Genomic DNA, 21,531 nt, shown 5'->3' on the forward strand with positions numbered 1-21,531 from the left:
ATATAATATACAAGTTTCACTTTTTAAATGGAATTACTGAAATCAATCTACTTTTTCATGATATTCTAATTTTATGACCAGCACCTGTACTTTGGAGCTCATCATGAGGTCCATTAGGTGAAGAAACAAAATCAGCACATTTAACATGGAACATTCTGTTAACGACGGTTTGATGTCATGTCACACAAAAACTACTGACCCCCCCCAAAAAAAAGGTTTCAGCTTTTCTCTCATGGACTTATTGCCTGAATTAAAGTTCAAGAGTAAAGGACATGCAGTCTTTGTTGGAGCCGATTACCCAAAATGCCCAGCATGCTTTGCAGCTTTACAGAAAGCAGATTGTGTTCTTTTTAAAACTCTATGGAGCACCACAAACAAACAACAAGCAGCTGTTTTTTGACCAATCAGAGCAGACTTGGCTTTAATGTGGCACAAAATAAATAGAAATTAAGAAGTTTCCAACACTGCTCTATGAAAGGATTTTAATTTTTTTACATTAAATGTCAAACCTAATTAAATTATTTTTTTTCTTCTTCTTCAGGACAACGATGTGAGAATCATCATTGGCCAGTTTGATGAGAACTTGGCCTCCCAAGTCTTCTGCTGTGTAAGTACTCAATTACACAACTTTTAAATGCTCAGAGGTTCCTGCGTCTTTTTAACATTGTCTAAAGATCCATTCATTCAACACTCCTATTATATATGTACATCTATTTATGTAAAGATACTGATACAAAGCATGATTGGGTTTGAAACCCCAATCTTCTAACTTGAACACAAGCATTCAAACATTAAGCAATTTACACACTTTGGCGCCTCTTTGTTGGTGTTATTCTATGCAGAATGAAGGAATGTGGGTGTTCGACAAACTGGTTGTCTTTTGGTGGGTCCTTCATGAAGCCAACAGTGTGTAGCTTTCAGAAAAGACAATAGTTGTAGGTCAAACGCTGACTGATTGTTAGTCGGAGCTGGGAGAAGTTGACGGCAACAGATCTATCGTAAAAAAGACAAAACGTAAAACGCAATGAACAATGAAGAAGCAGGGCTGAAAAAGCTGCAGCAGACAAGCTCAATTATTTTGAACACTTGGTGTTGTGATTACTTTTGTCTTTTTCACAGAAAAGCAGAGCTGAACAACTGGCAAAAATATCAAAAAATCATATTGTTCTGCTTATTTGAGACTTTCCCCAGTAGGCAGCAACATGCTATTATACATAGTTGTGTGTTTACAAAGTGCCAGCACAGTCTGTGTAGAAGCATATTTAAACCTTTAAAGATTAACTGAGCTGATGCTGCTTGTCATGTCCATTACTGTTCTATCCTAAGTCATCCATGAGAATATGTATTTAATAAAAAAACAGGCCTACTTCAGTTTACAATCTGTATTTTTTTAATTTCACATGACTTAAAACTAATAAAATGAACAAAAACTGCAGATAATATGAACAGTTAGAGGTAAAAAAACAACTTTTCATGCTGCTTCATTGCCTCAACCTCTACCTTTTCTTCTTTTCACTTGTTTTAGGCGTATAACTTGAACATGTTTGGCAGTAAATACCAGTGGATCATCCCAGGCTGGTACCAACACAAGTGGTGGGAGCAGGCGAATACCACCAACTGCACGGTCAAGAAGCTCCTCACCGCCATGGAAGGATACATCAGTGTGGACTTCGAGCCGCTCAGTTCTCGCCCAGTCAAGGGTATCTCTGGCAGGGTGAGTCACACCAGCTGCTGGAATCTGAAAAAAAGGTTTACTGAAGTTGTGATTTGGAGTCTAAATGAATCAAATGGTTCAGGTCTCAAAAGCATGTCGAGTGTTTGATTTCAGTAATGAACACACGCCACGCCACTTTTTATTGTCCTTCTTTGCAGCATGTGTCAAAGAGAAATGAATATGGTCATCAGAAATGTAAAACTGTACCCTTTATATGTAGTCAAGTAAATACATAAAAACTTAAAAAGTCAGGCCAAGCTGGACCCAAATAGATCAAATTCTACTTTAAGTTAATTTATAGTCTATAAATTAGAAACCTGAGATATTTTAATTGAGAACAAGCGAGTACTGAGATATTTTTGATCAAGGTTTTTACTTCTAGCTACAATTCGTCTTTTCTTTTGTTCCTGTTGTTACATTTTAAAGTTTTCTTTTGATTACACAGAAGAGCATCTGCTAAAATTATTCCTGGAATAGTTTTAAAGATATTTATTAGCAGCTTCACAACTTTGCTTCAGAAATACTTCTCTTTTTTTCATATCTGCATTTTTAGATTAGAAATTTCAAGGTTACAGTGCCTATAAATGCTACTTCAAGGCTTTTCTGTCGAAGAGCTTTAATGTAAAGAGAAGTATGAAGAAAGCTGTTTTCTCAGCTTCTTTCTCTGGCTCGCCTTTCAGACCCCCCAGGAGTATGAGATGGAGTATACAAGAGAGCTTCGGCAGAAAGGTGTGGAGGCAAGCAAGTTTCACGGCTTCGCCTACGATGGGATCTGGGTAATTGCTAAAACCTTGACCCGAGTGATGGAGCGTCTGCAGATAAAACAAAGGCAGAACATCTACCACAACTTCACAGTCGATGACCGCGAAGTAGGAAAAATGGTTCTGGATGTCATGAATGAGACTAACTTCAACGGTGTAACGGTAAGTCAGAGAGCAGATTGTTGATTTTAATCAAAGGTCCGGCAATCCTCGAAGGAATGAACATCACCTGCTTTTTTTTTATGTTAGAGACTTAGAAATTTACAAATATTTTTTATGTTGGCTAAAGTCTGCTAGCTGTAGTCTTGTAGTCACCTTGAATTGGATTGACCCGAAAGGTTAATCAGTTGTAGATGTACATCTAATGATTACTTTTTAATGATTTCATTAAAATTTGTCTTGTGGTTCATGAGATATTTTTCTAATAGACACAAAATGTTGATTCTAGCAGTTAATGCTGAAGTTTTAATCAGTGAATAGCATTTGAGGTATGTTGTGATTGATTCTGTGCTACAGCCGCACCGAGTTTTAGTAAAACTGACTGAATTACATCCATTTTTGTGTTTTCTAAAGTCACTTGGCTGTGGCTGCCATGTTAAATCAGGTTGGCTCTAAAGGTTAATCAGTTGTAGAGGTACATCCAGTGTGTACTGTCTGAAAGTCTCATTAAGATTCATGCAGTTGTTCATTAGAGGTTTTGCTGACAGAGCTGACCAAAAAATTAATGGGAGATTTAAAAAAAAAACGTTTTACACAGTCTGGTAATGCTCAGAATAGGTGCTGGGGTGAGTCCCAGCTACTACCACACCAAATTCTAGGTCAATATCTGTAAAATTGACTGAGTTAGAAACATTTTTGTGTTTTAAGGTCAATTGAATCTGGCAGCCACTTTGAATTGAGTTGACTCCTGAAGATAATCAGTTGTAGATGCACACCAAATTATTACTTTCTGCAAGCTTCATTCAAATTTGTTTAGATGCTTTGCTAACAGACAGGAACACGAACACGGGCATACACACAAACATCTGCAGACATGGGCAAAAACATTATTGCCTGCTTTTTGGTGGCTGGTGATGAAGATGGATTACTCTAAAAATAAGAAACAAATAGCACATATATGGACACATTTAACTGTCAAACAACTACTCAGCGTCTTACTGCAGGTCAAGACGGGGTCTTGTCAAACTAGCTGTCAATATTCCAAACGTAAACACTTTGTGTAAAATATTGTTGTGTGGAGTGGATAAATGTCACAGTAACACAGAGGAATGATTCACTGCTCAGTAAACTGGACTCCTGTTTGCAGAGGTTACCTAGTCATCCCTGTATCTGAATGAAGCCTAAAGTGATGCCATTTAGTGCAACAGACTCACTCCACTGCATTTAAGATTGATCCTAGTGGCAAAGCTAAAAGCTGTTTATGCACTGTATGCCTGGGTGTGTAGGTGTGTGTGTGCATGTGTGTATAAATGGGTGTTCTTACTCTCTCCTTTTTCCTATCGATCCGTTTGAGGATATCTCCTGTTTCTCTGTAATGGCCACTCTGTTATTAGAGCGGATGCATGCTGCTCCCAGCCTGAACAGCCAGTCGGCATGCGGGGTCGTGCATTACATCAGGACCTTACTTGCGTTCTATTACAGCCATATTCAATAGAGTTTACAAATAATTAGTCCAAACTTCAGCTGGGAATGGAAAAAAAGAGTCTCATAAAAAATTCCAAGAAATAAACAGGAAAACTGACGAAAGTCTCCGTTCAGGAATGCACGTGTTTTAGCCTGTGGGTTCAGATCTTTCAAAAGGGGGTTCTATGAAAAAGTTATGAACAACTAATATCATACCTGTGGTAGATAGCACTTTGAACAACCTCAGTTTGGTGCATAGTTTAATTCTTAACAGTGGCTCATACAAATGTTATTATTTAAACCTTTATTTAAGTAATAATGGTAATATTTAATCACTGCCTTCTTTTTATTATCCCCTGCTGCCTAAGGCGATCATGTTTTTACCAGTGTGTGTGTTGGTTTGTTTGTCTGTAGCATTAGAAAAATATCTTGTGTACTACTGGACACATTTTAATGACACTCAGAAAGTAATCATTGGATGTACGCTATCTATCACTCATCAAGCCAATTCAAGATGGCTGCCGCAGGTAAATGACCTTATCTGACAACTTTACAGATATTGAGCTCGGTTTGGTGTGGTAGAAGATAAGAGTCAAGCTCAATTTACAATCCAAGCATTCACAAATCAGAAGAGAACTTGCAACATCCCATGAGATCGTGTATAATGTAGTTTACAACGTTTGACTAAAATGGCTAAAACTTTGCAATTTCTCATCCTAAGATGATCTTAATCTAAAACTCCAGCCTGAAATGCAGCTGGTGATGTCCATGTCCTCAAGGAATGCTAGGCCTTTAATTTAATACAAGAATTTACATAATTGGTACTTTTGTGTATTTAGAGTACGTTTGCTGTCAAAAATAAGTGATGGAAATATTTCAATTTTGTTTTTTGTTTTCTTTACCAGTCTGAAAGCAATGGGGAGATGCTTGCAAGCAGTTCACACAAGCTTCACTGCTGCAGCACATTTGATCTGCCACACGCCGAACATCCCATATATCAAACATAACCTTTCAATCTGTCTGTTCAAGCTGTTTAAGCTCCAAGATTCCTATCTTGCCCTCTGTCATATTCCTGCCATACATACGCAGATTATTGTGTCAAGTAGCTAAATTTATTACATAATGATTCAACGGCAGCAATCTTAATATTAGTAGGAGAGTTATGCACATAATAAACAATGTTAAACAGTGGCATTGCAATATAATTAAACATGTCTTTGTTCCAAAAGCTTTAAGCTCTCCCAACTATTATAGCTGTTCTTTTAAGGGATTACATGAAATACGACTTAGTGCATAGAAACTTCCACCCACACATGACAAAGACTGGAGGAGGCAATTTCCCTTCTAGCCATGCTCCATACATCTTTTATGCTATTTTAAAATTCTGATTTCAAAAGCAGCTGTTACGCAACTCACTTGCTTTGCTCGGGGATTAAATGACTTGTAGTTTGACTAAATTCATCCGTGTACAGGCAGATGTGTGAAGACAAAATCTTGGCTTAAAGGTTGTGTGCGCACGTGGCTGATCGTCACGCTCCGGTTCGAGCCGTGTGCCTCCACTGGCGTCAAGATTTTCCGTTGTTTTTCGGCTGTGCGAAAACACGTCCGACAAAACCAAATCACACCCATTCTGTGCTGATCTCAGGCTCGCTGCTGCATCAGTATCTGCAGCACAGGAGAGTGATCATTAGGAGTATCGATCCATTCGGCTGCTGTCACAGCCACAGAGAAACAGATTGGCATGAGTTGGAGAACTTCCAGGTCGAGGGGAGCTGCTGGAGCCACAGAAATATATTTGCTGGAGAGAAAAGACTCATCAGAATCTGATTGCAGGATGGAAAATGTCACGTTTTTAGTTTATGCTGCTTTTGGTATCAAAGTCTCTTTGCTTCACAGTTTGAGATACTCTTTCCCTCTTTAAATGTGTGTATCTGTGTGTACATCACAGTTCCACTCCCATCAGCTGCTTCAGAAACCTGAAACCCTGGAAACCCAGAGGATGTCACACCTGCAGCTCACACACTTACATCTCATTTGACCCCAGCCCTCCTGTCACTGACAGTATTCTCACCCTCACTGACAAAGTGATAGCTGGCCACCTCCATCTTTACCTCAGACACCTCACACACGGATGCTTAAACACAATGATTGCTCCATGAGCCGTTGCCTCATTCTAACCGAAGGTCCTTTTGAATACCAGGCACGGGATTCTTGTCTAAGTGAAAGGGGGGGAGATGATGTAGTCACAATCTGGCTTCACAATAAGGTTTTCAAAAGATAGTTTGGAATTTCTGAACTGTTCTGTGGAGTTATCGGAACAATTATCACATTATTACGGTAAGCATTATCAGTTTGGAGAACCAGAAGTTCTCTCGTGTGAAACCAAGACTAAAGGAGAATACTACAATCTTAAAACAACTCCAATCCCCAAACTTTTATAGCAGTTCATGAAAACATTTACTTTTACACTGTCATACTTTCGCCTTTGATTTTTTTATTCTTATTGCCACTTTGTAATTTATTTGACTCAATTTTAAAAGCTTTTGGGCTATTGGAGACAACTCTTTCTGTTAGCACAATATCTCATGAACCAATGCACAGATTTTAATGAGACTCAGAAATTAATTATTTCTACAGCTCTTTAAATTTTGGAGTCAATCCAATTCAAGATAGCCTCCACAGCTAATCAACATTAGCAAACACAGGAATGGCTATTACTCCGTCAATTTTACAGATACTGAGCTCAAACCTGGTACGGTAGTAGCTGAGAGTCATCCTGAACATGCAGTCTGAGCTCTCATAAATATCAAGATCTCACAATATCGCATCAGATCAGGTATAACATTATTTACAGCTATGTTTGTGTAGAGTCTCAGTAATCCAAGGCATGGTAAATCCAAAAAAGGTTAAAAAACAAAAACAACTGGACTTCTATTCTGTAACTGAAGACGTTTTGCTTCTCAACCGAGGAGCTTTATCAATTCCAAAAAGCAGAGAGTGTGGAGCTTTTAAAGCCAATGTTATGTAAAAGCTTGAACTCCACATTCTCTGCTTTGTGGAATTGATAAAGCTCCTCGGATGAAAAGCATAATGTCTTCAACTCTAGAAGTCCAGTTGTTGTTTTTGTTTTTTGGATCATTTTCACGGTTTGACCACAAAGGCTATAACGCCATCATTTCCCACCATAAGATGATCTTAGTTTAAACATGAAAAGTGGCGGGTGATATGCATCCCTTCAAGAAAGGCTAGGCATTTTTATTTTAATAAGGTTTGCATAACTATGATTTGAAGGACACCGAATGTAGCAAATACAACATAGGAACAGAAAATGTGGCATGCAGCTACTCTAAAAACTGGGATACATGCATTAAGAATCATAATGACTTCAAGTCAACTTCCCCTGAATTCTCTGACCCCCATTAAACACCACAGTCATCTCGATGTAATACAAATAAGCTAAACGGGGGTGCTCTGCAACAAACACTTAAGGACCGACGTGTTGTGCATCGCTAATGTAAAAAGAAGCGTCAGAGACCGTGTTCTGGGAGAGGCTCACTTATGTATGCATTATTTGTGAGACATGCAAGTATGATAACACATTAAGTGCACAGACACACACACACAGTCCTCTATGCACACACTCAGACGAACATCAAAGATGCCACACAAAGACCGGGATTCAAAGAGAGGGGTGGGATCCGCTCTGCCACTTCAAAGCTTGCCATTTTTAAGAGAAAATCGGCTCTCCAGCATCCCCTCCACTTCCCCTCAGCTATCACCGAATCAGTCACTGCAAACTATCTATCTGCCTGTGTGTGTTTGTCTCTCACCTGTTTTGTTAGCCAACAGCTAATATGTAAACCCAGTTAAATGCGTAATTAAGGAGCTCTGTGAGCAGATGGTGGGCTGAATTAATTGAAGACTCTTGGTAGATGTGAGTAAGAGAGGATGGAGGGGGGTGGGGGGCACAGGAGAAGATAAGGTGACTGAAGCACAATTGATTCCAAACTGCTTCAAGAGGTTGCCAAAAGTTCACATGCTTTTCTTCTTGTGTGTTTTTGCCAGAGGCTCCCTGGCTAAAAATTGCTCTTTTTGTTTTTTTTTCCTCCCGTGAAGTTTTTGTTGTTATTTTTGTCATCATGGAGAGCTTGTTTAACCTATATACTTCTATCAGTGATGGGGAATAAAAGGTTCACCTAAATCTCAGTTACTCAGGCTGACAAATGCTTCAGACCAGCTGTAAGACCCATTAACTGAACTGACATTTAAACTATTTCAAACTCTGCTTTAAACCTGCACTACACCAGCAAACTCCGTTGAATTTGTTGTCCTTGCTGTTTTGATGTTGCTCCAAGGATGTTGGCAAATGAATTGGCTGAGGGATAATTTTGTTTACTTCCATAAACAGATCAATTTTGGCCAGTTCTAATCAAATGAGATGGAGTGTGCAGGAGCTGAGGCTTTGCCCCTTTTCCTGTCATCACTGTCAGGAAAACACTGCATAAATTGAAACAAACTCATCTCTGGCTGAATTTATTTTACAGCTTAGTGCCAGCTTCCTTTACAGAATATGCTGCTTTAATAACCTACTGTGTGTGTTTGGTGCAATGATAAAAACATGTTTTGCTTTTGTTTTTCAGGGTCAAGTCATGTTTCGTAATGGAGAGAGGATGGGCACAATAAAATTCAACCAGTTTCAAGGTACTCTATTCCTTGTTAAAGTCACATTTTTTTGTCCTGTTCTCCGTAGTCATGCCACAGCCTTGGCTGGTTTGTGTTCTACATTTTTACTCAATTTGTCTTAGCTTGAAATTGTTGCCACAACATGCTCATTCCTAACAGATCACGTGTCTGACAAAGTTGACTTACCCTCAATAAATCATGACTAAAAGGTCCTCCAAAAAGCGAACGCAGGTCGCAGCCTGAAACTTTTCACGCTTTCAAAGTCAAGTGCTTTACACTCACATTCATCTTGCTCGTTGTTGGGGGGTTACTCACGTGGCTATGTTGCCAGTTGTCATAAAAATAAACATGTTTGTCCTGAGTGTTCTTGTTGTGGGGAGGAAAAGTTATCTTGGTCTTTTTAGTATGTGGCTACTAAATTAATGCGCTCAGTCTTCTTCCTGGTTGTAAAAATGTGTGCCTGGTTCTCAAAGTTGGTTTCTCCTACCACTGTGTTGTCATGTGGTTGTTTTTGAGCTGACAGGATGTCCTGAGAGTAACCCAGAGATTGCATCTTGATGCAGGGGATTCCCAGCTCCGAGGCTTCCCAGACTGGATGTAGCACAGTGGCATGGTACTGCTCAATCCTCTCTGCCTAACCATCTTATCTTCCTGACTGCAGAGGGGCCTGATCCCTCACACACACTCAGACACACACACACACACACACACACACACACACACACACACACACACACACACACACACACTTACTCACTGTTCTGTGCTGTTTTCTGTGAGAACAGAACAGTAGGTCTCAAAAGTATTCATCTTTCTATGTTGTTGCCTCTAGAATTTAAATGGATTTTTAACTTGGCTTGATTAAAAGCAACGGTTTTCCAAAAATACTCAGATGAATGAAGTTGAAATAACTTATTTTAAATAGATTTTGTAAGTCTGAAATAAAAAAGACTGAAAACATGTTGTGTGCAAATGTGTTCAACCCCTTTTGCAGCAGTCAGAACACCAAGTCTCTTCAGGTTCATCTCCACAACACAGGCAAAGTTAAACGCCAGTATTTTTGTCCTGTCTTCATGACCAAGCTGCTCCAGCTGCTTCAGCTTGGACGGGTGCTGCTCGCGTCTAACAGTTTTAAAATCACACCACAGATTCTCAGTTGGATTGAGGTCTGGCTTTGACTGGGCCATTCCAGGACATTTAAGTGGTGCTGCGTGGGATGTTCAGGGTTTAGGATATTTTGTATGACCCAACCCTGATCTGTACTTCTCCACAACTTTGTCTCTGACCTGTGTGGAGAGTACTTTGGTCTTCATGCTGCCTCTTGCTTGGTGATCGTCTTTACTCCTCAAAGGTGACAAACTGGTGTAAATAGTGTGGCAGGTTTGGATCATTTGACAATTGGATTCCTCAAATGTGGCTCTTAACAAATTATTTACCTTCTGAAGGTAATGGTTTTATGCAAAAGGGGTGAATACATTGCGTATGCATACATTTTAAATATTTGCACCTATCAGTCTGTGCAACCCCATCTAGAATATTTGTTGACTGATGATACCTTCTAGGATCCGGTAGAACGAACAAAACATGTTGCAAAGCATTTTAATCAGAAATGTTGAATCTTTGAATCTAGAATTACGGTTCATTTATTCACCTCCACTCAATCCCCGCGACAGCTGACCTGTTATAAACGAAGCCACTTAAAATCCTCCACTAACTTAAAATGACGGTTTCTCACTTTTTATCTTATGTCCAAACTCAAACTGCTTTGAGCTTTTACTTGAAATCCAGCTGCATTTTAAAATCCAGATTGCACTCTCTCCCATCAAATCCTCCTTTTATCGACATCTCGTCTTATAGCTCCTTCGTTCCTTCTTAACCTTCACTCCATCTCTTCTCTCTCACCTGATTGAGAGTTTGTCACCCTTTTGACGCCACAGACCAGAGCCTGAGCTGATTGGAGAGCAGATGAGGTGCAGCTCCTGCTTGAGTATTTCAAAAGGGACTGATCCTCAACGCAACCCTATCATTTATCCACAGCCTCGGATCCTCCTCTTTAACCTGTCAGACTTTTCCAGTCGGTAGTGACTATGACTCTTATTTTCTCTCTTTCTCTTGGGGGTGACGGATAACCCTGTACCGGCGATCTTGATTTGTCAGATTGTGAATCAACATACTACCAGGTGTGCTAGATAGGGAAGCATAGCCTCCATCACTCTGCGAAAAGAAGTTAAATCATAAATGATCTTTTAGGTGATGCTGTAATTTTAGGAGACATGTTTTAGATCAGAGAGATATCATCTACAACCGCCAGTAGGAATTAATTTCCAGCTTTTCCATTGTCCTCGGCTGGAATGTTAAATAGCTGTTCATCCCTGCTGTTGTCAGTATACCTCCAGGCAATAATCCTCTCACAGCGTGTTTCACCTAAACAGCTGATAAGAATATCATCAAACTCTACAAGCAACGATTTCTAAAGAAGCAGCTTTTTCATGTTGAAGTTTCAGAGGCTGACACGACACAAAACTGATCAAAGATAAACTAATGTGAGCCTCACAGATAGAGATCTCCTGATTATCCTGATCAGAGTAACAAACGCTGCCTCAAAGATGGGTTAAAACGACTAATGCTGATTATTAACTGTTCGTGGGATTTATTGTAAAGGGGAACTTTTTAGTTTTTAAACCAGAATGATTGATTCCAAGAAAACAAACCGTTGTTGCATGAGTGAAAAACGCATTTCCAGTGGGTTTATGGTTGTGAAAAAATCAACTTTATTATGCAAATATTAAATTTTCTGTTTATGAGGAAGAACATCCAAAGAGTCACAGGTACTGGAGTTAGTTTAAAAACAATAAACCTTTAAACCAAACTGTACTTTATACTTTATTTACTTTGACAGCTCTAGTTACTAGTTACACTTTATTTTGGAAATCTGCAATCATCTTGGTTACATCCCAAAGTCAAAACATTTGTTTTATACAAAATGACTTTAATAGAATATAAAAGTGACATAACACAAGATTTATATTGTTTGATAATGTAAAAACAGGAGGGTTTTGGAGTACTTCTCTACTGATACGTCTAGAGGGCAAGTTTGAATGTAAACTTTTATTTGTTTTGCTGGAGATACACGTTTCCATCCTTTCACTTTAAGATTTCTTTACATTTGTAACCTTTCTTCAGAGGTTTCGGTTGTTGTTTGTGTTAGAAAAAAATTTGCATTCTTCATATCCTGTGGTTTTGGAGCGGCGCCTGCTTTAAATCCCACCCAGGATTTGCGGTTGGACTTAAATCTGTGGGCTGAAATGGTCTCATGGTGAAACTTCAGGAATGATTCCTGAAAAAAGGAGTCGAACTCGAGCTGACTGGAACATACTTTGCCGCAATGTTCTTGTCATGATTGGTTCTTCCTAAAGTGTTATAAGGAAGAGGGAAAAAAAATCCTTTTTCTAGTCTTTATATAATTTATTTTCGGAGATCTCTAAACACCTATACTTTGAGCTTGTTTCTCAGCTAAGGGAATTTCAGCTGTGCTCCTAAAAGCTTATTGCTGCAATTTTGCTAGAATCCTATTTTTCAGAGGTCAAATATTGACCAAGTGTTCTTAAGAGCTCAGTTCTGGCCATTATAAAAAAACACTGGTTACATTCAGATTTTTAATTTCAATATTTTTCTACTAAATAACACCTTCATGCTTATGAATAGGTAATTAATACTGTAAATATATTTTAGCTGTATGTTAAGTCAGTATTTTCAGTACAACAATCTGAAGTGTACATGTTTATGTTTGCCATTCAAGGAGAAAATATCTGCATGGAACATTTTCAAATGTTTTATTCTGTGCATACCATTAAAACAACTTACCCTGACTAAATATAAAATATAAATATAAAAGTATTATTGTGATCATTACAGTGCACGTACTGGTACATACTGACACATACTGTTACATACTGGCACATGCTAGTACTGGTACATACTGGTATGCATTGGTACATACTGGTACATAATAGCATTGCTTCTACTTTCATGGGGGCTGCTGGGAAACTATGTTAACACCTCACTTGAGGAATTATAAAACCACCCCCCTCTGCTACTTCGATTTTAACTATCAAATTGGACAAGGTAGAAAAATTCTGACGTTTGTCGATTTAATTTACTACACTAAAATCGTTGCATATAGTCTATTATTTTCAACCTTTGCTGAATTGTTAATGAGAACTGAAGGGCAGATTAGGTGATTTGCCAAGAGGGAAAACGAGGCGAGCACGGTGCCCTGTGATGCTGAAATAGCTGATGTCTCTTCTTTTTTTTTTTTTTCAAGGACACTGCTGCCTAAAAGTTCAGCAGCCCTGTAACAGAAAAGAGCTGTTAGGCTTGTACATGTCTACCAGTTCAAATCACAGGTGGAATATAATGCTTATAAAAAGTGAAAGCAGAAAAATCTCCTGTTTTCTCTATCTATGTCCTCTTTTTTATTGCTGCTGTAAACTCCATGTAAGTAATCTTTAGGGGAGAATGACCAGGTTTGTCTGCCAAGGTCACTCTTCCTCTAATATTACACCTCGGAGAATCATCTGTTTCTCAAAGGAAAGAAAACTGAAATAACTCTGTTTGATGAAAGCTTCAGAAAGAGTTGGGAGAAGAGTATTTGCACAATATACAGTTTACATCTTTTTAGAATTTATTCTATTTTGGAACGTCTACAATCATATCAGATTCTGGTTTAGATAACACCTGTAACTTCACGTTTGTCTCCTTTGTTGTAACTTACAGATTCTTATCGGAACATTTAAATACGTCTTTGTGGTATTTAAGCTTGTATATGTCGGGTTTCTGTTGGGTCTTATTGTTTTTTAGGGTTTAAAGAGGTGAAATAAACCAGTTATGCATATGTATATGACTCAGTTATTGTCCATATTAACCTGGAAACGTTGACGTTTTGATCATTTTTTTTTAAACGGAGCAATTAAAAGAAATATCCTAAAGAAAATAAAGGTTGTTAAAAACACTTTGGAAGATAACATATGAGAGATCATAAGATTTAAAGTTAAATGTCAAACGACTGAATACAGCTTGTTTCTTCTGTATAATAATATGTATTAAATATTCCTTGAAATGGGGATCAGTGAACATTACACACAATGTTTATTAACATCATTTAATTTAACATTTGATTAAGTAAGATGCTCTTTTTCCCCAATTATCTATTGAATTTTTACCTTCTTGCCAATAATTCTCTTCTGCCTGAGATTGTTTGTTTCCTTTTTTTGCATTTGTCCTTTTTTATTTTAATTTTTTCAAAGAAAATACTACCGCTTGCAGAATGCCAGTCACGCTCATCCTGAATACACTTTAGTTTTGACTGCATGAGTCTTGAAGGAACAAACCTGCACTCAGCTGTTTCCAGCATAATCAAGTTGGAAAACCTCACACATTTTGTGACCATGAATTGTTAATTTTAATATTTGCCATTTTAATAAAATTACTTTTCAGATCTAATACCAATATGTTTGTTTAGCATAGAAATTTCAAGGATTGTTGATTTGTCATCATATTTCATGCAGTTATGTTGGATAATTTATGGTATAAAAATGCATTTATTAACATAAACCGATTGACCAGACAAACTTTAAATGATACTCAAATTCTTTTCCTCTAAGATTTTTGTCAGTGGCTTGAAGTGATAACTACCATGAACAGCTTTTGTATGTACCTTTTATTTTAAAGTGTATTTATTTGTTTTTACAGACGGTCAGGAGCTGAAAGTGGGCGAGTACAATGCAATAGCTGATGTGCTGGACCTTAACAACACAATCAAGTTCCAAGGTATGAAAAAGTCTAGACTTACTCAAAGCACAAGGAGAGTGTTTGATCCAGATCCTTCTTTTATATAAGAGAGACTTCATTTCCTCCAGATTTCCAGTGCCTAACAATGGTTTTACACACAGATGCCAGGCATGGTTGTCTATGAAAGTTTGCCAGAGCTGGCTGGCTGACATATTCTGACAGTTCATACGCTAAAACTGCTCAACTAATGCAGAGATGCACTTATAAAGACTGGTATTCTATTGGAGGTATTGTTCTGCAAAGAGATATGTATATAGAAATATGAAATGAAGCAATAAAAGAGGAAATGAAGCAGCATAGGGCAAGAATTCAGGATTCAAACCCAGACCCGCTGAGACAAAATTAGTCCATTTTTACTGTATATTGCCAAAAGGCAAAAGTGGATGATCTTTGTGTGCATGTGTGTTCATTTGTTTGTCTGTTACCAAAATATCTCATTAACCACTGGGCACATTTTAATGAAATTTATAGAAAGTAATATTTAGATGTACATCTACAACTAATTAACTTTTAGAGTCAACCTAATTTCAAATGGCTGCCAAAACCAGCTGACTTAAAAGGCACAAAAATGACAAAAACTCAGATATTGCGTTAAGATTTCATGTGGTGGCTGAGAGTTATTCACAACATATACTGAGTGTGACATCTTGTGATATTGCATGAGTTTGCACATAATTGCATTTTCAAGGTTTGCCCAGAACGGCTACAACTCCATCATTTCTCAACATAAGATGATCTCAGACTAAAACTCTGACATGAAAGGCGGCGGGTGATATGAATTCATTTTAGGGAGTGCTAGACCTCTAATTTTTCTATGTAAATGAGGCGAATGCTCAACCAATCACAATCGTTTGCTGTGAATTTTCTGCAGGCACTGACTGCCTTCAGTCTGTAACTTACGTAGCTAAAATAAATATCAGTGGCCAAATGTCTTTGGGGCTGACTGAAGGAGCACGATTTCCATCCTAAACTGGCCTCTCTCTGACTTATTTACTGGTCCATTTTTCTCTGTTCTTGTGTTTGCCTGTGTTGACACACTTTGGAATTTGTTTAATCCTTCTGGCTGTTCTCCTCCCCCCCCACCACTCCTGCTCCATCTTCTCTCCTCTGTCCCACATACAGAAGCTCAAGGAATGAAAACTTGTTTCCACATCCCTGACCACAATAAGTGGAGAAGGTGATGCCGCGGTGATTGATTGGCACACCGGTGGAAGGGGGAGGGGTGTAATAATAACAAGATAAGAAAAGGCAGGGTTTAACCACAATAACTTAACTGTGGTGTGTGATGAAACATCCACATCCCGAGAGAAATGGAATATTTGCTCTGTTATAAACATTTTGTGGATGAGAAGGAGTAAAATTAAGAGGAACGACTAAAACAAATGGAAAAGCAGCAGCAGTGAAAATGTCCAGGTTTTGAGAGAATGTTAACTGGATCGTCTTTCTTCTTTTTCCTAGGTGTGGAGCCTCCGAAGGATCGTACGTTTGTACGACATCAGCGGCGCAACATCAACGTGCCACTCTACAGCATCCTGTCCACCATAACCATACTGGGCATGCTCATGGCTGGGGCCTTCCTGTTCTTCAACATCAAGAACCGAAACCATAGGTCAGCAAGTGGCAACGACAAACACAACTTTGATTAAGAACAGCGAAGATGCAAAGCACACAAATTTTGGAGCTGGAGAAGAAAATTAGAAGTTGAGGTTTTTAAAAATTTAAAGTGGAGGGATGACTGAAGGGCAGAGGAGTTTTAAGAAACTGAGAAATGATAAAATGAGAGGAAAGTTTATCTTAAACCGAACTAATACACTAGTATTGCACATTATTTTATATCCAAGAATTTTGGGTGTCCTGTCCAATGAAAGGCAGGTGATGTTATTGTGTGTGTGTGTGTGTGTGTGTGTGTGTGTTTATCTATCTGCTAGCATATCTCATGAACCATTTAACAGATTTTAATAAAACTCTCAAAGTAATCAATGCATGTACATCAATAGCTGAACAACTTTTAGGGTCAAACTGATTCAAGATGGTCACCATAGATAATCAACATTAGCAAACAATGGTGATTTAAAAATATATATATATTTGTAATTGAATCTATTTTCATGTCTAATTCTTTGTCCTTCAGACTGATCAAGATGTCCAGTCCCTACATGAACAACTTGATCATCTTAGGAGGGATGCTGTCCTATGCATCCATCTTCCTCTTTGGTCTGGATGGAGGTTTTGTTTCTGACAAAGAGTTCGAGACCCTTTGCACTGTAAGTCCTTTTAACTCATTTCCTGTTTAAGCTTTTGTATGAAAGCTGATGACTAATCGCTTGTTGGCTTGAAGGATCACACAGACTGCGTCAATATTCTTCAAACCTATTTGTTTGATTCCCTCCAGTCACTTAAGTCAGTATTTTCTATTTGCAGAATTTGTTAAAATGAAGAAAACTGAGAGACTTCTCGCATGCAAAACATGTTGAAGAGAAAAGCGACTGAATATCTCTGCAGGTCTCTAACAGGCACAGAGCACATTAAGTGTCTCCCCCCAGGTAGCATTACTGTGTGACTATGTAGACACTGGATTAATTAAAGAGTTTTGATTACAGTGATAACTGGTTTCCACTGGGATGATATCGTACCTGATACAAAGAAACACACACACACACGCATGCATACACCACAGACACAGGTAATGTCAAGCAGGGCACATCTTGAGCTGTCGTCACCTGGATGAAGCGCCGCTGCAGAGTCATAGCAGAGCTTGTCACTTCAGATGAAGTTCTACAGCGAAGGAGCACAGAGGTTGATAGATGTACCACTGATTAATGAGCTGCTCTCCTGGGGCACAGATTGTGTGTTTTTTTCCTGTTTTTTGTCGCCAAAGCTCTGCCTGGTTTTGTGCTCCCAGGTATGGCTGAGGAACGTGTAGAAAAGTAGATAAATTAATTACCTGTATGTGTTTATACTACACTGAAACAGACAGCTCATGCCTTTTTTATATCTGTATTGGATGTATTGGGATTCTCTCAAATGCATAAAATGTTTTAGACTCTTTGGATACAGAAGAAGACATCCACATTTGGTTTTTTTTGTTTGTTTTTTTTACACAGAAGTCTGACAACCTCATTGTCTGGGATGTTTTCTCCAGATCTCTTGGAAACAAAAAATAAATCTGACAGCTTCTTATTTTTAGAACGCCTTGTAACGCTATTTAGGACGAATTTATCTCGCAGATAGCCGTCAGATCAGATGCTGGTCTGAGCCTTGATCACCGCTCTGTGACACGCCGCGGTTGTGTGTGTTGTTTGTTTCTGACAGGTTCGGACATGGATCCTCATCGTTGGCTACACGACAGCGTTCGGCGCCATGTTTGCCAAGACCTGGAGGGTGCACGCCATCTTCAAAAATGTGAAGATGAAGAAGAAGGTAATAAAATCTCTTTATATTATATATTATTAAAAAAATTAAGGTTATTTATATAACTTTTACACTTGAAATTGTTTTTATCCTTTATTTTATCAATTATTAAATTTCCAAATGCAACACATATTCTTGTCCTTTGTTGCTTTAAAATGTGCATTCATTTATTCAGCATTGCAAATGTATTTAATATATAAAATATATATAAAAGATATAAATAAATAAATTCACTTCATTGATCCTCCTAAGTTTTGCTGACTGATTTGTGCCGTTCCACAGAGTGACCTCAGAAGAGACATAATAAAAATCCTGCTGGTTTAAAATGATCCAAATTTTCTGTAACACGGACCACCTCTGATCTATTTTTACTCAAACCAGCCAAATCTAAACGCAGCACTTTAGAACAGTACTGTTGTTTTGGATTGCTTTTATTTCTCTGGCATTTTTTCAATTTGGAGTACTGTGGATTATTTTAAATTTGCAGCATCTTTAAAAGGAAACTTTAGCTGCATTAAAGCCATTTTTCTCACTATTACATCACCATTTGTGTCGCCCTCTAAGATATTTGCCTGTCATCTTGTTGTGGATTTATGAGAAGTTTAGCAACATTCTCAGTTTTAGAGTTTTTATGGTTAAATCTTGTTTTGAACATTTTACTTCTTATCAGACCATGTACTACTTTACATAGCCTTGGATGTTTTCTGCATAAAACCTAGCAGTCTTTTGCAGCAGGCTCATATACCTGATGAAACCTCAAAACAATATCTCAGTGACTCCCACCTTCTAACAATTTAGAAAATCCTTTTTTTTTTTTAATAAATCAAAACAAAAAACTTTTTTTAACAACTGACACAATCTGCTTCTCTAGCCCAGTTATAAAAAGTTGTGCTCCCCGTGTGTTAAAAGTATTCATGGTCTGTTTTTGAATATATTTATAGACTTTGCTCTTTCTGTTTCTCTCTTCTCGTTCATCCTCCTTCATTATTAACGGAAAGGGTGGGTGGCATGGCAATAAGCAGGAAGAAAACAAAAAAAAAGGGGGGGGGGGGTTGAAAGAGTGGAAGAGGTTAGAAGGATGTAGGAAAATGGTGGCAGAAGGGATGTGACAGAAGGAGGCAGGCAAAGCAGGGCAGAGAAAGGGACAGTGTGGCCTCAATGGCAAAGAAAGTAGGTTGGATACTGTGAAAAGAAAAGGGAAAGCTGGAAAAAGAGACAAATGATAGATTAGGAGAGGTTAAAAAAACAAAGAGCAGTGACCTGGGTCGATTTTAGCTAAAGTTTCCAAAGCAAGTTTAAAACTGCACTGAACCTGACCTTTTATATTTCGTTAATTTGTTGTCTTTTTTATTTTTTTCCGAACTGATTTCATGAGAGAAAGCAGTTTTGCTTCTCTGAGCTTAGTATTGCTCTGACATTTCATAGCCAATTATTTCGGCTCACTTCTCCTCCTCTCACCCACATTCCCTCGCGAAGGAAGACAAAACAAATGTTTCCTCAGAGGCAGAATTCACCCTTACTGCGTACTTCAGCCTTTAACCCTCAAGATGTATGCTCTGTTGGCTCGGGGCCGGGGGTTTGTGTGCAGGACACACACGTCCCACTTCACCCACACTGATTGAGTGCAGGTGCTTTGGCTTCAGCAGACTGATAGTTGCTGTTGGTGCCTTGAAATGTCTGCCAACTGCTGTCAGGGGAGGGACAGACACAAGTGTTAGCCATCTTTTCTTCAAACTGTGGGACTGGAACTGAATCACTCACTCCTTCCTTACCCCCCTCCCCCCGTTACTCTGTACACTGGGAGAGTAGAGATTGTACGTCGAAAATTAGTTCGATAAGGATTCCACTTGGTGGTCTGCAGCCGGCGCTCCTTTGGTTCTTAAAAAGCTCAAATGTCAAAGACTGTGAAGAAGGAGGGGTCCATTACTGTCCCCCTCTTTTTCTAAGCACCTACACCAAAGACAGTAAAAACATACTAGTAAAAACATCTTTGTACAGACTCCATTGCTTTGATCTGAAGAGCACCTAGTTGTAATTATGCCTCTTTCTTTTTTTTTTTTTAATACTTAACATGCTTTCTGTATTGACTTACTAATGGACACCTAAAATACATAATCTCACACTCACACAAGGCAAAGCTAATCAAATATAAAGCATCTATTACCTAATATACATTTTACCACTACAGATGTGTTGCATTTAGCCACATAGTGTTGCAATAATAAGATGGCAACATTAGAAAAGGAGAGTTGGTAAATGGAAACAAAGTTTCACAGAACCAGGCAGGTGACGAGTTAATGTCTCAGACTCAAGAAGTGACTACTTGGTGATGAAAATGATCCAATGACAACATGAGGAAATGACTCGGAAATAGTGGAAAACTGGGACTGTATAAAAGGGAAGTCAGAAAAGGAACTTTATTAATGTGTCAAATCATAAAGACAGAATCTGCTTTCTTTCAACAGCTGACCAACAAAGTTAACGGCATTATCCCTCTCAGCCATGCACCATGTGCACAGTTTGTTTTCAGTTTCTTTGACCTTTTTCTAAAATACAATTAGACAAGAGGGGAAAAGAAAACTGTGCAGCACAAACAATGTGTCAGAATGCCACTAAAACTGGGGGAAAGAAAACTGTTAAAGCTTTTAGCAATTTAGAGTAATTACATATGTATTTTGTCAAACTGGTACAGTTGGCAGGGCAACACTTCACAGATTAACAGATGGTTAGTGAAGAGCTCTTTTTTTAATTCTCAGAAATATCACTTAAAAGTGTTGACTCTTAAGAATTATTGAGAATTTTTTTAATACATTCTTTTTAAATCAGGTCATTTCAGCTGTTGCTCATTTTGGTGTCTGGAGAAGATTTTTTTTTTAAATCTGTCTTTCTATGGCCGACACGATTGCACATTAACTAAACATTTTTTGCAGAAATTGGGAATCAGACCACCAACCCTCAAGTTAGTGAGCTCTGAATTCGCCACCCCATAAATCACACTATCCCCTGAAACTGTCCTTGTGCAGTTTGTTTCACACCGTCTTTTAATGCTATCATCATCAAAAGACAGCAGATCACAAACAGCCCTTCAGTCATGAGCCCACCGGAGGAACGGACACCTGTGCGAGTTGCATCTGAGCTATATGAAACAGAGCCCGGCCTGCGTGTCCTGACCTTTGTTTTGATCCGTGGTTCCACACAGTCAAGCGGTATTATAAATGAAGATCACAAACAGGTCATGGCTTTCATCCCTCCAAAGTTCAGGCTACAGAAGAGGAGTTTTAGTGGTTGACACTGTTGGCTTTCAATTGGTGGTCTTTTTAGGATTATTGTACCAAACAGAAACAGGATATACAGGTGCTGGTCATAAAATTAGAATATCATGAAAAAGTAGATTGATTTCAGTAATTCCATTTAAAAAGTGAAACTTGTATATTATATTCATACATTACATACAAACTCATATATTTCAAATGTTTATTTCGTTTAATT

The 21,531-nt window shown here is 38.4% G+C and overlaps 1 protein-coding gene across 3 annotated transcripts in view; it reads left to right on the plus strand.

The window, feature by feature from the left end:
- The window catches only part of gabbr2 (gamma-aminobutyric acid (GABA) B receptor, 2), a 198,531-nt gene that overhangs the window by 122,544 nt on the left and 54,456 nt on the right, over positions 1–21,531 (plus strand). For all 3 annotated transcript variants that reach the window (XM_025007703.2, XM_025007704.1, XM_017426373.3), the window contains 8 exons: positions 542–607; positions 1,526–1,714; positions 2,395–2,637; positions 8,739–8,799; positions 14,533–14,610; positions 16,090–16,240; positions 16,763–16,895; positions 17,944–18,051. In XM_025007703.2, coding sequence (XP_024863471.1) covers positions 542–607; positions 1,526–1,714; positions 2,395–2,637; positions 8,739–8,799; positions 14,533–14,610; positions 16,090–16,240; positions 16,763–16,895; positions 17,944–18,051 — 1,029 coding nt within the window. The remainder of the gene's footprint in view (positions 1–541; positions 608–1,525; positions 1,715–2,394; positions 2,638–8,738; positions 8,800–14,532; positions 14,611–16,089; positions 16,241–16,762; positions 16,896–17,943; positions 18,052–21,531) is intronic.

Source organism: Kryptolebias marmoratus, linkage group LG5 (genome assembly GCF_001649575.2).
Source record: "Kryptolebias marmoratus isolate JLee-2015 linkage group LG5, ASM164957v2, whole genome shotgun sequence".
Classification (NCBI taxonomy): domain Eukaryota; kingdom Metazoa; phylum Chordata; class Actinopteri; order Cyprinodontiformes; family Rivulidae; genus Kryptolebias; species Kryptolebias marmoratus.